This window comes from Pundamilia nyererei, unplaced genomic scaffold (genome assembly GCF_000239375.1).
Source record: "Pundamilia nyererei isolate P.nyererei 1_Seehausen unplaced genomic scaffold, PunNye1.0 scaffold00082, whole genome shotgun sequence".
NCBI lineage: Eukaryota > Metazoa > Chordata > Actinopteri > Cichliformes > Cichlidae > Pundamilia > Pundamilia nyererei.
The window spans coordinates 639,917-657,939 of NW_005187483.1; the positions used below are offsets into that span (position 1 = coordinate 639,917).

An 18,023-nucleotide genomic window follows, 5' to 3' on the forward strand; every position below is an offset into this window, starting at 1 on the left:
GAGAGAGAGAGAGAGACAGAGAGACAGAGAGACAAAGAGAGGAATAAAGATGGCTGCTGACTGTGCCACAACTCAGCAGGCTGGGCAACATGACGATAAGTAATCGCCTCTGAACCACTGCACTAATGAGCAAATGCACAAGTACACACACATACACACAAATGGGCAGAAATTCGCACCAACCATACTATCTCACGCACCATGGTCGTCACTGTTTATACCTTTTGGAACAGACTAAACTATTTCACAAAAACGGCCTCAAATATATCTTGTATCAGATGACATGAACACACTCTCAGTTAACTTCCATACACAGAAGCAGATGGCCACACTCATGGAACATTATACAGTGTGTCTAATCCACAGCAGTCTTGTGTGCATTGGCTTTAGCGAGTGATCCATCAGGAACCCTGCTGCCATGCAGAGGTCAAACCCATCAACCCCAGAGACCGCTGCCAGGACAATGCGCACTTCAGCCAAGAACCAATCACAACAAGTCCTGCATGCCTCAAAGCACAACATAGATCAACCCAATACAGGACAGGATGGAGTCTGAACTAAGTTTCAGTCCAAGCTTATGTAATACAGCGCTGCATAATGTGTGAAATTTATGTAAAGTTGTTCGGCCATTTATTATTTGGTCACCTAGAACCACACAACTGCTCTTTTGGGAATTTGAGTAAGCTATTAACCACAAGCGATCTTTGTATAAACAGTTCATTACTTGAGATAGCAATAAATTGGCAGTATAGAAAACAGACTTATTTATTTTCTCCTAACTTCTGCCCTCTCCCAAGCTGCCGTTCACTCCTTAGCAATTCCCCCACTGTTTTCCAAAATGGCTTCCCCCAACATATCCTCGATTGTACATTGAACGTGTTTGTTATGTAATCCCTGTGACCTCCGTATCCTCTCACCTTTTCTCCCACCACTCTTCCCTCCCTCTTCTTTTTCTCCTCGGTGCCTTTGGGTAAACATTTGTCAGTGTAACACAAGTGTCTCAGGTAAAGGTATGCAGATTAACTTTAACTCGTTTGCATAACGAGCTCTTATTTGCCAGTCTAATTACGGTGGTATGCCGAGGCTGTCCCAGAGCTGCCCTCAGGTTTCATTAGTGGGGTTCGTTAAGAGGTTTGTTAACGGGCAGTGCTAATCGCTTCCTCCCTCTTGAGCAAATAGTGGAGTCTGAAAGTCCTGAAAAGACTCCCACTAAGCACACAGCAATGTTGGTTTAAAAGAGACACCGACACACATACACACAGCTTTGAAAAGCAAACACACTCACAAACACACAACTTCCTTCCAAACATGCTGCGCACACATTTGCTCAGTAGTCAAGAGACCAAAGAGCTGGTCAATGTATTGAAGACATTTCCTTTACACACAGGAAGTTTACTCAGGGTAAAACCACTCACACACTGTCTATGGGGACTTGGGATTCAAATAAGGTAATCCATGCTTTTAAAAGAGCAAACAATAGACACACACATACACACACAGAGAGAGAAGCTCCCACAAGGTCAACAAGGCCTTTGAATATATTAAAGAAACTCCTAACAGCCAAACAACCAAAAGCCACACTGTTATTTCCAAATAAAGAAAGAAGACATAAAGCCCACCAGTAGAGTAGAGAATGAATGATCAGACATTTCGAATGGCATCCATTTAGGTAAAAACAAAAATTGAAAAGAAATGAAAGCTGGTAACAATTACTTTGGATAGCCCTCAATAGAAACGTATTAATTGATTTTGCTCAAACTCAACTGTGTTTCAGGGAAAGGGGCCAGAGTGGCATTCCAACCCATCGTTTCATGAAGAATTCAAAGAAAATTGTGCCTGTTGACACTTTCTATAATTGTACCCCTATATTAGAATACACACAAAAAAGCAAGTCCAACTACAGAAATGACTGAGCAAGACAGTTACAAAAAATTTTTTTTATTGCGTCTCCTTCATATTATCTCATTATCTCATTTATGCCTGAAAATTCGACCACAATACCTGAAAATTAGTTATGTATACCTCTAATTTACAAGATTAAATACACTTAGAAGGAAAAATAATGCTACCCAGACTTAATTTTTATCAGTACTATGAAAACCCGTTGTTAATTAACGCAAGCCTGAAGAGAAAAAGGGTGGACATTGAAGTTCTCCCTTTAATTTAGTCACTGTCACTTTCTTGAAGTCCAGTGCATAATTTATCCAAACAAATAGAAAAGGCTGAATGCTAAAAGACTGGCAGAAAAACCCGTATTAAAGTTAAAAGTTTAACAAGCAACAAGCAGTAGAAAGAAATTTCAGAACTTTAACAACATAAGGAAATTAAAACAACGAGGAAACTGAAATTCATGTGAGGTTGAAACAATAGGAAAATAAAAAAGGTCAGATTGGTGGTTTATAATTCTCTCCAGAAAGCCTGAAAAAGACATTTTCTAGGACTGTGTAGTATTCACTAAGTATAGTCTCTTTTAGTGAGTCACTGTCTGTAATCACTAAGCTGTCACTGTGATCTTCAACAGATGCGGCTTTAATTGTTCATTTCTTAAGCGCAGCCTGATGCCAAATCTCACTGAGATGTCAGTGTTCTGGTCTAAGTAATTTTCATGCAGCGATTTTTTAGCAAAACCACTGCCATTTGTTTGCATCTTGATTAGCATGTAGGCTGCTCTGTCAATCATAGCTAATGCACAAGTAACTGTAATCTTTTGCTTCAGTAAGAAATTGTTAAATTAAGACAGAGTTCAGCTAATGTTCTAAAAAGAACAGGTACATACGAAATACAAAGCTGGAGTCTCATTTGGGTAACTTTTAATTTATGAGCTTTTTTATTCAATTACTCTGTGTAGTCTTGCCACTACTCCATCTCTGAATCCCTCTCCCTAGCCTAGTAGGCCTTAGGGATTGATGCCCAAAGTCCTTACAACGTCTCTCTTTGACAGGCAGAGTGCAGCCGAGTTGATCATGTTAAACATTATGCAGATGGAGTCCTGAAGCCACTGGGAGTTTTGTAAATAGTGAAAATCTCCACAGTAAAGCTGGCCTACAGGCTAAGAGAAACACTGAATGAAATATTAAATATCTTGCTGTCCCTCGCACTCAAACCACAGCTTTTTCTTCAACAAACACATCTTCTATCCCTTTGTTTTCCAGGTATGTTCATCTCCTTGTTTCTTTAACCTCTGCTCCATCTGTTTTCCCCCTTTTCTGTGACCCATAATTTGTTTGTTATTTCAACTTCAACTTACAATCCTCCTTCTTTCTCCACTTATTTACTGCTTTTCTGTTCTTCTCACCTCATCTAACTCCAATCTTACTCTCTTCCCCCCTAAAACTCTTATTTCACACTGCTAGATTTTCATCCTCTTTTCATTTCTCTCTCACTCACTCTCTTCATCTCTGCGTCCTATTTTTTCACAGCGCCCAGATCATGGCCTGGCCCGGCCTTTTAATGTCCCCCTTTACTTCTCTCTCCCTCCCTTTTTCTCAGACTGTAGCTAATCCCATCAAGTGTTTGCAGCCGCCCTGAGCCACACATTCTAACTCTACGTACAATAACAAATAAAGAAATAAACACCTGTGAACACAAACTTATTAAAAAATGTTTGTGCAATCACACACAGGCTGTAAGGAGCTGTGCAAAAGCTATCAGCACAAACAGACAAGCACGCACATAATCACTTACATTGACATTTCATTTGAATGTCTAATTTGATATTTTACTCACTTTGTGCCTCATGCTCTTTTTAGCTCCGATGATGACCTACAGTAAAAGGGGAAATTCTTTATAACAAAAGAATACAAATTTGATTGTCCTTGATTAGTGACAACCTTGAATCTCCTTGATTAGTCCCCTGGTGTGAAAATTTGGTAAGAAGAACACTTTCAACTGCGGTGAACAACTAATTATAGAGAGACATTTCAAGTAAGTCTGTTATCTATCAGTTTAACGAGCACATTTCCCCACCCGATACAGCTGAGACAGCCGTTGACATGCCAGCTACAGGCCCACGAGCTGGTGAGGCAGCCTTATGGCATTTGCCATTCCGCATAAAGTGCTATTTACCATTTTATGTGGAGGATGTAAAGGAACAATTCACAGTCATGCAGGAAGAGAGACTGGATAGGCACAGGAGGACAATGTACCTATCAGACATAACTTTCAAAAACATCTATTTAGTGGATTCCCATTAAAAGGTCAAAACAACTCTGTCCCATCAGGGTGTGGACACTGGGTTTCCAGGGATCTCTTGTGGTTTCTAGAACTGGGATGTGTTCAGCAAACAATTTGGGGTTTAGGGGGTTATGCTGTCCTTTTTTTGGCAATTTTTTCAAGTGAGATCTGGAGAGTTTGGAAGTGAAAGTCTTCGTCTCTTTGTTCTATTATTAAAGATTTTTTAATGGAACATTATCCTAATGTGGGAAACTGATACTGTCGAAGACTGCTGTTGCCACTGGAGGGAGCTTGGTTTGCAACAACGAGGGCTGGTGATACATGTCAAATAACATGTCTGTGAATCACCAGGTTTTCATGAAGAACATTGCTATGCATTTAACAAGATGATTAATGTTATTTAGTTCATCTGTCAGTGACTATGATGTAGCTGATTCAGGTGTTGAACATTCACGCAGTCTCCAAACATTTAAGGATTACGAGGATGTTGTTGCCAACTGGTTCAATTCAATTCAATTCAATTCAATTTTATTTATATAGCGCCAAATCACAACATAAGTCGCCTCAAGGCGCTTCATAGATACAGAGAAAAAAACCCAACAATCATATGACCCCCTATGAGCAAGCACTTTGGCAACAGTGGGAAGGAAAAACTCCCTTTTAACAGGAAGAAACCTCCGGCAGAACCAGGCTCAGGGAGGGGCGGCCATCTGCTGCGACCGGTTGGGGTGCTCTATATCCTAGATGAATTGAGCTAAACACCAGCTAATGGATGTGATCCATCTAATCACGGTTTCACAACTATAATTTTCATGCCTTTAATTAAAATTGCAACTTCAAATCACTGCTGTTTAGAATACTTTGGATTACCAGTCACCTCTTGGTCGACTGTCTGGATGTGGAGCCTAAAGAGTAAAATGGAATCCAAACGTATTAGCCCAGTTCATATGTTTAAGCTCATTGAATTACCCCTTTAAGCACAAAACAACACACTCTCTCAATCTCTGTCAAACCTGCAGCACTGTTCTTGGTTTTATACACAAACACACAGCTGAAGATGGCGCTTTTTGGTCTTTTAGTCTCCCCAAGGACAAGAGTAAAACAACAGACAGGCTAATTGATTTCTGTGCCCTCTCTAAAGTGATTGTCATGCTCCACTAACACAATGCACTTGCTTTCTCACTTTCTAGGGTTTTTTTCCCCACCACATGCAGTTTCAGGTTCAAAATCAATTTGGCTTGGATGAAAGTTTTCAATTTCATTAGCTTTATCAAATAGAGCACTGTTAACAAGCGGCGGTAATAGAAAATCATTTAGGCCGAGCAGCTCACACACTCTCAAAGGACTGGTTAAGAGGTACTCAAAAAGGGAGATATAGAACTGGAGAGGGAGGGAGAAAGAGAACAGGAGAAAAAAAGGGTGACACTAGGGAAAATATTGACAGGAGACAGCGCGAGAAAAAAAAGTGCAAAAGTGTGAAAAAGAAGGTGGGACAAAAAGGTGCAGAAAAGGGGAGATGATGTCTAAAACTCAGAAGCAAAAGATGATGTGATGGAGTGAGAAAGATAAGAAATAGAGAACAGTAATGACGGAAAATGCAGTGGAAGAGAGTAAGTAAAAAAGATGAATGTGACAAAGGCAGGAGAAATCTAAGACGGCTGCAGCAAAAGATAGAAAGAAACCAAAAGATAAAATGTTAGAGTGATTGATGACCTTATGGAAATGTTTAAATGAGCAAAAATTGCACTTTAAAGCCTGCGAAGAAACAGAATGCAAAGATGAAAAAGAGCAAGGAAGTCAGGGAAATTTGTCTCTTCCCCTCATGTAAGTATTGCCCCATTAAACTCCTATTATTGCTCCTCAGATGTTTGTCAGAAAATTAATGCTGTGATGAAAGAACATAAATAAACGATTAGCCATCAAAAGACTCGGGCCTGTAGCAGACCACCAGCTAAATACTACCACTTCAGTGAAGGAAAAAGCGATAGGAAATCAATCACTAGAATAAGTAATACAGCAGAGGACTGCAGAGGCGAAGCAGAAATCTGACAAACTGAGAGGCGACTACGAAAGAATGATGGATTTACAGACTGGATGTTGGAAGGAAAGTAAAAGAGAAAAACAAAAATTATTGTACTGCTTCTTGCCTGCCTTATGAAAAAAGTTATTTCTAGAAAAACGTTATTGCTCCCTAAGGTAAATGTTGTTTTAGTAGTGGCACGGTGCTGCAAAAGTGCTGCAAAGAAAAACTACATACAGCTTTCTGATTGAAAGCAGAAACACAGAAGGAATGCAAACATAAAACACACAGTTAAGGTCTTGATTTCAACACTTTTTCATTTCAGTTTGCCTTCTAAAGTAGTAGCATGAAGGAGCTTTTAACACAGTATGAAATTTGAAATTAGTAAACATTATAACATAGTCAATAAAATGTCTATCAATTCCAGCTTGTTAATTACTTAAACAATGCTTCATTCAAAAACATGGAGTAAAATAAACTGATAAGCAATCCAGATTATTGACTTGCAATGTTATTTACCGTTTGCAAATGCTCCCAGAGAACTCACAGAGACGGTATTGCAAACGGTAAAGCAAAGGCTCTGATGCCACATGATTTATAACGTAATGTGTCTGTTTGTGTTTCTCTACCTTTTCTTTTCATGAGATCTCAGCAATCCAATCTACGTCACACTTTGGGGGTGCTTTACGAGGGAACCAAGGAATTCTAGCATTGGTTAAAACTTTTTTCTGTTACACTTTCACAACAGTTAGACAGCCAGCTTTTTAACAGGCAAGACAGGCAACAGACGAAGGCCATTAGAGCACTCCCAAGGGTTGAAAAACTTTACTTCGGCGCAATGGCTCAAAATGTGGCAACCACAGCAACCGCAACCCCCTCCCGCTTAAACGACCAATGGATGATCTGCAATGACATCTCAGTGAGAAACCTCTCTGGAGGAGCTCCCTCGGTATCAGCCCACTGAAGTTTATGTTATCTTTAGCAGCGATCAGACATCCTGCTATTTATGTTACTAATATAGGGATTATGTCAAAGCAAGCAACTAATTCAAGTCATGTTTTCATTTAATTATTAAGCAGTGATCAGCTAGCATTAGCTACACTTCTTAGGCGCATTTGTGGAGTAGATTTTTACAAAGAAGCACACACACACAGGACAAACTCTGCACGCCACACATCTGAATCATTGCAGTTAAAAGAACCTAGAATGCCAGTGTACTTCAAGACATACCAAATTTGTCATATCGTGATTGTATTCTATGAGCTGCAGTCAGCGTAACGGAGAAATGAAAGGCTACCTGTTCGGCTGCTCGTATTTATCATACTTTAGCACTTAATTTCCTTCAAAGCCCCAAACACGCATACAGCACATACCAATGAATTACATTCAATCAAAATTCAATGAGAGAAATGAGAGCTAATGTTAATCCATTGTTAGATTGCTCTGAGTCATTGTGTCATGGGGATAATGATCAGCCAGCTTCTCTTATGTGCACATTTTCACACTCAGAGTGTGCAGCTAATCAGCCAAGTGAAGCTAATGCAGGGGGAAATGTGTTGCTGATTAGTTCAACCTTAAACCCCAAGACATGACTTCCAGACCTACACTAGTTGTCGCACACATACACACAAACAGACATGCACGCAGGAATGCACACACAAAATTAGTCCAGCTATTCATGCTAATCTGAGGGAAAATGACTTGCTCATTAGCAAGACCCTTAAACCTCTCGACAGGCCTTTGAAACCCATGCCGTCTCATGGTCACAGAGCATACACAGAAATGCAGGCTCACCAAGCACACACTGGCCTCTGCAGAGGAAGTTGGACTATTCAAAACTACTTAGGCTCATTAACTGACTTTCAATAAGTGTTGGAGTGGATTCTATTAATAGCAAAAATGTAAACAGAGCAGAATTTACCAATGACGATACAAAGTCCAGAGCTGAATTTACAGAGCGGATGCTTAAAACTTGTGACAAATAAAATCAATTACATAAGTCCTCAAGATTTGGTGAATGGGTGATGATCTGTATTCTATCAGTACAAAAAATCAGTAGAAAAAAAAACACGTAATGTGTTTTCATTAAACAAATCCTAAATTTTTATTCCTTCTCCAGTTCAATTTAGCAGTATTACTTTCAGCGTTTACCTTCTAAATGTATATACACACACACACAGACACATCTCAGAAGCCAGATTTAAGAGGTCTGGTTCTGATCTTTCCTTTTTTTCAACTTTCTGAGGGGACAATCAGTAAGTTGTGCAAAGGATTTTAACTTCTCACTCTCTTTTCATTTCCCACACAGCTATTTCCATCAGTGTTTCCTTTGAAATGGTCTGCTGTTTTGTATGAGTCATCACACTGACTGGTTACGCTAGAAAAGAACTACTTTTGATGAAGTGTTTCCCAGCCACATTGGAAGCTAAATGTATTTTAGCTGATTCAAACAGCCACACTGAGGCCAAGAGTGACTTGACGTGCCGTCACATACTAGCAGTATCATTTACGTATAGGGAAAACAGGTGGAACACCTGCATTAGTTGTTTTGCTGTTGATAAAACAGAAATAGATGCATAAAGAAGAAAAGCAATCTTTCTTTCTTAATTTAACTAATGTAATATTGAATACTGGTGTGAGGAAAGGATGCGTCAGAAACTCTTTAACCATCCAATAAGCCCTTCTGAGCTTTTAAAGTTTATTCTTTAAACACACATATGGTGGAGAATTTTGAAATTATTTTGCTGCAGTGTCAAGTATAGTATCTACATACATATTACATGTACATATTACATAACTTTGTGTTACGACCCGGCTCAAAAGCCAAAAACATAACTAAGGAGACGAACACAAACAAGGTCACCCTGAGTGGAGTCAGTTTTTAAAAAAAAAAAAGGTTTATTACAAACTATAAACAGAAAACCGACAGGGCTGTGTTCAACATGCCACTGGGCAACCAATTAACTCAATAGGCAAACACAGCTGAGTAAAAAAAATGACAACTCTAAACAGGTTAAGCTCAACCATACACCGGGGTAACCCGCAAAGTTCACCACTATGAACAGAGCTGAGCAAGCACGGTTCACAGAGGGAAGCAGAAAGGGCAAGCTGCACAGTCTCCAAAGCAGCCGCCCTGAGTGAAGGATTTCCAGTCTTTTGTAGTGGCAGGTGAGCACGTTCACAGGATTCCCAGGCAGCCAATCGCCTATGTGGGTTGAGACAGTGCCATCTGCATGGACAGGGGCTGGCACAAGTCTCCCGCTAGCCAGTCGTCGGAGAGTCCTGGCACTCTTGGACTTGCTTGGAGGGAAAAGGGCGATCTCACTTCCTCCGAGGCCCAGGGCCATAACACTTTGTTTCAACCATTTTTTAATTATAGGACCTTAATGAATGTAAGCCTCAACTTTATTTATACAGCACTAATTCACAACAACAGCTACCTCCAGTTGATGTTTTATTGTCGGACAGAGATAATGCAATATTACAGAAAAAAAACCAACAATGTAAAACCCAACGATCAGAATATCCTCTATGAGCAAACACTTGGCTACAATGGAAAGGACGAACTCCCTTTTAACCTCCAGTAGAACCAGGGTCAGGGAGGGACAGCCATGTGCCACAATTAGTTGGGGGGTTAGAGTAAAGAGGAGAAAACACAACACACACTATGGAAGAGAGTAAATGAAAGTTAACATGCAGTGGTGGTATATAATTACATGAGGATTTTAAAAAAGGAAGTAAAAGTAAGAACAAGTTCAGTGCATCATGGTGTTCCCCGCCAGCCTTATCCAACAGAGGCATAACAAAAGGATGTTCCAGAGTCACACAATTCCTCTCTAACTATACACTTTATCAAAAACAACATTCTCAAGCATAATCTTAAAAGCAGAGTGTGTGTCTGTCTCCCAAAGTTGAACTGAAAGCACTGATCCTGAGTGAATTCAAGCAGGTTTGAAGCAAGGGTTTTGTGAAATACAATCAGCAAATCTCTGGCATTACATGAATTTACCTATCATTCACATTAAAATAGACAAGCTATAAAAAAAGATAGATATACTAACAATGAGATTGCACTATACTCTTTCTAACATTAATGCATGAAACTACAAACTAAGAGGCTGTAAATTTAATTATAAATGTACATTGATTCAAATAACTGAAATAACATGCTCTAAGAATTTCCTTCTAAGCTATGACACTAATTAGTCTTAGTAATTTCATCGTTCTCTCTGCAGCCTACCAAAGTATGACATCTCTGACACATACAGTACACAAATATTAATGTGAAGAGAGATGATGCTTGTCATGGTCCGGATGTGTGCTAGTGTGTCTCCCTCCGAGCCGGCATCTCCACCCCTGGGAGGGGCCTCTGTGTTCTGCTGATTGCTCGCACCTGTGGGTAATGAAGCTGGGGACTCATAAGGCCAGCGCACTCAACCTCTCTTCGCCAGATTCTCAGCTAACCCTAGTTAGTGCAGGCCACCACTATGATTTCGCACACTTCTTGAAAACTACCTTGTCTCATCATGTGTTTTCTTTCATAGCCACGCACCAAGTTGCCAGACACAAATCTCCGCCGAAGAGCTCCGATCCGGACGCTGGACCTCCTGACAGTCCCACGGGCTGTTCACCCAACTCACCTGCCTGCCTCCCTGCCTCAACGCCAGGTATTTCGGACCACTTACCCCTTCATGCCACTACAGACCACCCACAGCAAGTACGCAGTACTAAGGAAAATTCAGAACGACTAGCTTGCCCGTATTTCTCCCGAACCATATCTGAACGTCTGTACTCTATTTACAGTGACTCTGACCCTTGCCCCGGACCCAGTTTGACTCTCCCTCCAGCCCAATCCCCGGAACTGTTGTTTCCACTGACCAACGACCAGATTGCTTACTTAGCCCAGGCTGCTTAAAACCCCTTTGGTTTAATTGTGGCATTTAGCACTTGTTAAACTCACATTCCAGTTTCCTGATTGTGAACACTTACTGAGAAAATAAACGTTGTCACTGAAACTACTTACGTGCTGTTCGGCGCCCAGCATTTGAGTCCTTTCCCTTTTGAGGCGGCCTCGGCCGTGACAGTGCTTTGAGTTACACTGAGGAAGAAATTGTATTTAAGGTATTTTCTAGTGCTGATCTTGGCAGCGATACTCTATTTGTAATAAGACATTCTGTTGGATCTGTGTACATTAGAGAGAAACTCTAATGACTCCTTTTTGGATATAAAAATGTTTTGTGATGTTTTTTCACATTATTCTTCATATATTGTGTTCTCAAACCCTTTGACCACTTGTATCTCTGAGAAATCAGTCTGTTCTTCTGGTCCTATTAAACAGTTCTCCCAAATTTGAAGTTCAAGAGAACCGGACAGGTAGACAGATACTGTAACCAAGAAGCCTAACGTAAAAACAATGTGCGTCTTATTGTGTGTGGCCATGTGCGTGTAAGTGATAGGTGTAAATATCTATACCCTTTGCATCCTTCTTGGTGAGATTTGCTGATACAGAATGAAGTGACACAAAAGGTGAATACACTCACAAGGTAAGATCCTATCTCCCTGTCTGTCACTTTCTTCGCTGAAGAGAGATGATGCTCTCGAACTCCAACAAATGAAAGATTTTTGTGAAAGGCATAAAGATGAAAACAGGAAAACAAAACAAACCTACACACTTCAGTAACATTCTAGGCTTTGGATAATTAACAAAATATTAATGAATGGTGATAAAATCAGGTTCAAAAGGGAAAAGAAAAATAAGCTTAAAGGGCATCAAGTATTCAAATTTTCTTAAGCTTTTCGCTTTTGTTTCATGCTGGAAACATGACAAGATGAATAACACTTGAACCTGCCAGCTGGCAGAAGTCTGTCTATTTTTTGTGTGGTGCTGAATATTGTTGGCCCAATATATTGTAAGAAATATTCACAACTAATAGAAGGTGAAAATAAAATGTAGATATTAGTGACACGTCTTTGCTGACAACTCAAGGAACAAAACAGTGAATTAATAAAACCTTCACCCGGTATGTCTGAAGTTTCAGCAGCTTCACAAACTGGCATTTGATTAATGTTCAGCCCTACAATCTTTTCTGCTAGTGCAAAAAATATATATATATTAAATCCTATGCGTTGTTATATTGACTGATTCTGTACTTTCCGGATGACAGGCAAGTGAACGACACCAGCAGCCCTGTAGTGATTCAGTAAATCTGTAGCATGCAAGACACCTCCAAAAAAAACAAAGTTAAACTCATGAATGCTGAGAAAAAGGAGGCAGTCAGTGGAGAGTGTCTCGTGTCCACTCCATCGAATACACCCCTTTTTTTGTTTTTCAGTGTCTGTGTGACCTTCTCTGTGCTCTCTCTCTCTCTCTGTGTGCTCTACCCTCTCACTTTCACCACGACAAAAAGGCTATATGAGCATGTGCATATGTGTATGACAGAGAGGCAAAGTGAAAAAGGCTCAAACTGAAGTGGCATGATTTTCTAACAATGTGGCGTTTAGAAGTAGCACTCACATCTCACGCTTTCTTTCCCTTCCACATATCCCCTTTTGCTTTCATGAGTAAATGTTAGAAGTTCACATTTCCTATCTCTGAAATGCCCCTTCTCTGATTTACAATCTTCTCTGTTGCTTGTTTTTCACAGAATAAGCAGCCTCTGTGTGCGGGTGTGTTTGAATGTGCTGTATATGCGTGACAGTGGCTCTGTGTGCACAGCAAAGAGTGATGCGAGTGCGTGCCTGAATGATTCAGTCGGTGAATGAAACCAACAATGAGACACAAAGAACCCAGGGAGTGAAGGCGGCATATAGAAAGGCCAAGGTGAGAAGTCCCGTGACTGTTTTTTTATATGCAAGTGAGGTCTTTACACTGACTGCACACCAAACCATGCAGACTCTGAGTCACTATGGGGACCTCAGTGTTGGTGTCTTCTGTGACAGACTGGTCCATTCTGTTTCAATGGTTTAAGGTGTAGTTTAGCTTGTGGTTAGGTTGGGGTTAGAATTAAGGCAGTAGGGAATGCTGGGGAATTAGAGTTCCCATAGGGATAGTAAAACAAATGTGTTTGTGCATGTAGGTGTGTGTATGTGTCAGTGATTTTATGTCAGTAATTATTGATGCTCCGTATTCCATGAGTAATGGTGCGTAGTGCTGACACTCTGCTACAGGTTAACGGTGTAGCGCGAAACACGCTCAAGCACATGGGGTGAAACACACTGGGCAAAACACACACACATGTACACACACATATATATACTGAACAGTGCACCCCCCCACCCCTCCCATCTTTGACAAATAAAGTACAATCTGCCACATAGCTATTCCAGCGACTAGTGCTGGAAAGGAGCAGTTCGCTGTCATTAATGTCTGTGAAACTGTGGAGCGAGACTGATGAGATTTCCTGATTTACACTTTTTAAATGGCCCCAGTCTGGCAATTGGAAACAAGCATATTCCTTCAATACGCATCAAGAGTATAACCCAGGGCCTATGCATATACTGATATTGAAGAGTTTCAAAAAGACCAACTAAAATATTTATATTTATTAAATTCTTTTTATTTTTATTGGTGTGGGGCTGTTACAAACTCGGTGTAATAATAATTGTGCATTTGTATGATACATTACATCTACAGTAAACTTATTTTAGTACAAATATCAGTCAGTAAGGAATAGACGACAAAACCAAATTATAAGGATTTTTTTAAAGGAGTTTTTGATTTGACATCCCAAACTCATGAACGGTGCATAGGAAGAGTAATTTCTGTTATTTCATAGGAAAGTGGTACTGGAAGTGGATTTTTTTTCTCAGCTCATCTGTCATAGCTGTTTCAGTTTTACGACAAACGGTTACGACAAACCATAAACTAATTCAGTGAAACTGCATCAGTTGCTTTTGCAGCTAAATTTTTTTAAAAACTTTCAAACTAAGTACCAAAAAAGAAAATATCAGCCATATCTCACTGCATGAGAGGGTGTACGGCTTCTAAACCACCCACCCATGACCTCCTGCTAAGATTACAGACCTGAGACATTACCCCCAGTGACTTTTCAGCCTCTGAATCTTCCAGAACAAACTGTTTGCCTCTGAACTGGCACTTGTCAGATCCTTGGTGTTTGAACAAGCCTACAATGTCATCCTAGAGATGACCTGGATGATGAAATACCACAATGATGTAATTACAGTGAAACTGAGTGACATGAAAATAGAAATGCCAGTCATAAGGGTGACACAAACGGTGATATATTGGAAGATCGGGGTACAATAAATATCCCTAATTAGGAGGTGATGTGACATGTAATACTTAGAACAAAACAGAAAACTATCTCACATCTGAACAAAATGTCTTTCAAAGTTGTTAATTCTGGGACTGAAGTGAGGAGGTGGGATATTGTGAAGTATTACAGATCGCAGCTACTGTATGACAGACAGCGGCATACACACAAATGCAGATGACTCAGGGCCTATGTGACTAATGGAGGGCACAGACATACACCTACTGTAAATGCAAGCATAGGCTGACACAGCCAATGTAGCAACAAATGAACAGGGAACACTTGCACCAAGGAACCACTTTGACTGTGTACTGAAACGGCAGAATGCACTGGCAGAAAGAGATAGAGTGAAGGCAAGGTTAATCTTTTGCTTTTTAAACAGCCTTAGGTGTGTTATTATTACACGATTAGAGCCAGATTTCCCCATGTGCCCAATGAAAACTGTTCAACCACAGCCGAGCTGCAGCGGACCTTAACCTGTACAGAGTGAGAGAGAAAGGGAGAGAGGGGGGAGCAATACTGACGACCATCCAAACCAGAAAAGCTGTCAAAGAGCAATGTGTACAGACAAAAGTCACAGACCGTCCATGTCCCTACACTATTTTGCGTTTCATTCCACTAAGAGAAGAAGTGAGAATGTTACAGGAGAAGAGGGGAGAAATATTTTAGATAATTTCAGTGTTTGGTTACTCAGCCGTTTTGCGGGACACAGCTGTTTTCCGGCGCGTCGACCCTTCGCCATCTCCAGTCCGTGCGCCTTGCGCCGCGAGCACAACGACCACCGTGCTCGGGAGCGCACAACGCAGTCACTGTTAACTGCTAAGTGAGCCGTGAGTGATCGGAGCTGATTAAAACACACAGATACGACCGCGCGCACAAACACAGAAGACACTCATAGGAAACGTGATACTAATGCCGATGATTTGTCATTTGTCTTTAAAACGGAGGCGTAAAATCGCGCCCACGCTTTAAATGCAAAATATTCTAAAGCCTCGTTCCGATTGTGCTTCTTGCTTTTTTCCCTCCTCTGAGTCAGGTGGTGTTACCTGAGCTAAATTAATAATATCTCAGCTCTATTTTACAAGTGCTCTTGAGCACGAGAGTGAAAATCCTTTGCGCACTTCGGGCGCTGTGGATAAGAACCCCCCGATGTGGATTCAGTTGATCTTATAAGACCAGTTAAACTGGAGTGTCGTGGTTTTTACGAGTCAGGTCAGATTTATAAAAAGGGGCTTTTAAGTTCTGCAAATAAGTCAGTTATTCACTTAACTGGATAATGGAGATATTAACCGCTCTCTTCTTTCTTAATGTGTCCAATTCCCGACAAAGACAGAATCTTATTATAGCTTCTTTTAACTTCAATTAACATAGGCGAGTAAGGCAATTACTAGTCGTTTTCTCTGTTCGTCGACACTCGAGTACATTTTAAAAGAAGAAAAAGGGTTGATTTTCTTTCCGTTTGAGGGACGTCGTGTCATTAAAAATCCTTTAGATCTTTTTTTCTTTTTTCAAACAAGGGACAACCTCTAGAGCTTGTTTGAAGTGTGCAGCAGAAAATGTTTGCAAACAGTCAGTGCTGATCCCGCCCCCCACTATAGAAAAGCAAGTATAGTTTTGTCCAGGAAACACTCAGGTCTTTCCTCTCAGAGAACTCAAACTGGCACATGAGCAAGTCAGCAACTAGCCAGGGTTCGCGTGTCTCAGGTGGCACCAGTTAGAATGCATCTGTCATTTGAGCTTGGACTCAATTACTTATTATTCTACACACATGAGGGGATACGTGAGGCGTCAAGGTGAATACTGGCTATTCGGTTGTTATTTAGGAGACGAGAAATTGCCTTTTCTGGGAATTTCTAGGCAAGTATCGTGATGTTGGTATAACCCCCTGTCGTTGGTTACCATCTCAGTAAAAAAGCAAAAATGGTGTGAATTACTTTAACTTGGTCCACTGTGACACTTCTAAGACACTTAAGTTATTATTAACATTGTTTCCTTGCAGGATAGCAAGCTGGGTAACTAAGTTTTGTGTTTGGTTTCTCTTCACCTCACTGTTATAGTTCAATTTCTAACCGTCTTCGGGGTATCTACTCGCCCTAGGAAACATTTTAACAAAAAGAGTTCATATAAATACAATTCTAATGTATGCCTTTGTTGTAAGTACTACAAAAGTTATCAGTTTTGCCTATAATGTCGCATTTCTAAGATGACACCACAAATGAAATATCTAGATAAATAATAGCGAGCGGGAAATTCCGTTTTCCAGTCCAGAACAATGAAATAACAGTAAGTAAAGCTGGCAACAAGTTTTTGTTCGCACTTCCATTTCTTACCTTTCCACAGCAGAAGAAGAAGCAGCGTCTTCCAGAGGCGACACCCCAACGGCGCGCCTCCCTTTCTCCCGATCGTCTCCATCCCTCCAGTCGATAAAAAACCCCACGACTGTTCGCAATAAGGATTCAAAGGGCAATGTTTTAATTTCTATATTTCTTTCTCCTTTTGTTCCCACAGAAAGATTACTATCGCATTGGTGCCATCAATCTCATTTTCACCAAACTGCGCTCCCGCTGTGCTTGACCTAAGACACCGAGCAGATGAGATTTGGAGTAAACTATAAATCCTTCTTCAGTCAGTAATAAAGAGGAACCCCCCAATGGGCAATTCCGGTGCAAGCTGGCTTCTTTTTTTAATCCGCCTCCCCCTAAAAAACTCTCTCTCCTTCAAGCCAGAACCGATGAATGAATGAAATTCCCCGTAGTGAGCTTTTTTCCACCAGTGCGCTTCTCTGCCTTATTTATCCATACGGGACGGTTAAAACTGACGGTTAAAGCGCTGTTCTCTTTGCCTTTGTCGCAGTTTTCTTTCTTGCAAAGTTTTTAAAAAATTACCAGAGGGTCACACGAAGTCCCGAAAAAAAAAGTGCACTTCACAGTGGACTTTGAAACAGTAAAAAGCAAAGACAACTCTGTCATTTAGGGCTCGCTTAATAAATTAAAATCCAAATTTTGCTCGCTCGGCAGCAGCTCCGTCCACTCTCCTTTCTTTTCCCTCTCTACCTTTCCTCCGACTATCGTCCTCTTGCTGTAAGTGTTGTCTTGTGTGTGCGCGTCTGGGTTCAACTTAAGAGTCTGTGTACACTCGTCCGTGGGATGGAGTGAGGAGAGGACAGAAGAGGAGGTCTGAAGCTTCCACCAGCCGGCAGAGGTAGGAGGAGGAAGAGGAGGAGAAGGGGGGCTAACAGCGACTGGGGCAGAGGAGGGTGAGGGATAAGGGCGGGATTTGGAGATTTGAATGACAGTAAAGTAACCAATCGAGTGTATAGAACTTTATTTAGATTTTTTCTTTTTTCTTTTCCGAATTGTTTTATAAGATGCATTAATATGTTTTTTCCTTACTTTCTTAATACTGGGTCATTGTGGTAAAGAAACAAATACCCACACTGCAACAACAGGAACTCTTTAAGAGGATAGATTTTGCTGCTCTTACAATAATAATGAAAACACGGGAAAATTTGCTGCAGGTGATCTACAATAACACATCAGTGCGGAGGAAACAGGTTA

General features: G+C 40.7%; 1 protein-coding gene across 1 annotated transcript in view; it reads right to left on the reverse strand.

Annotated features, from left to right (window-relative positions):
• LOC102214996 (transmembrane protein 132C) overlaps positions 1–17,617 on the reverse strand; it is a 281,137-nt gene extending 263,520 nt beyond the window's left edge. The window contains exon 1 of the mRNA XM_013912144.1: positions 16,797–17,617. Within this exon, the coding sequence (XP_013767598.1) occupies positions 16,797–16,878 (82 nt within the window). The 5' untranslated portion in view covers positions 16,879–17,617. The remainder of the gene's footprint in view (positions 1–16,796) is intronic.
• Between the last annotated feature and the right edge of the window lie 406 nt (positions 17,618–18,023).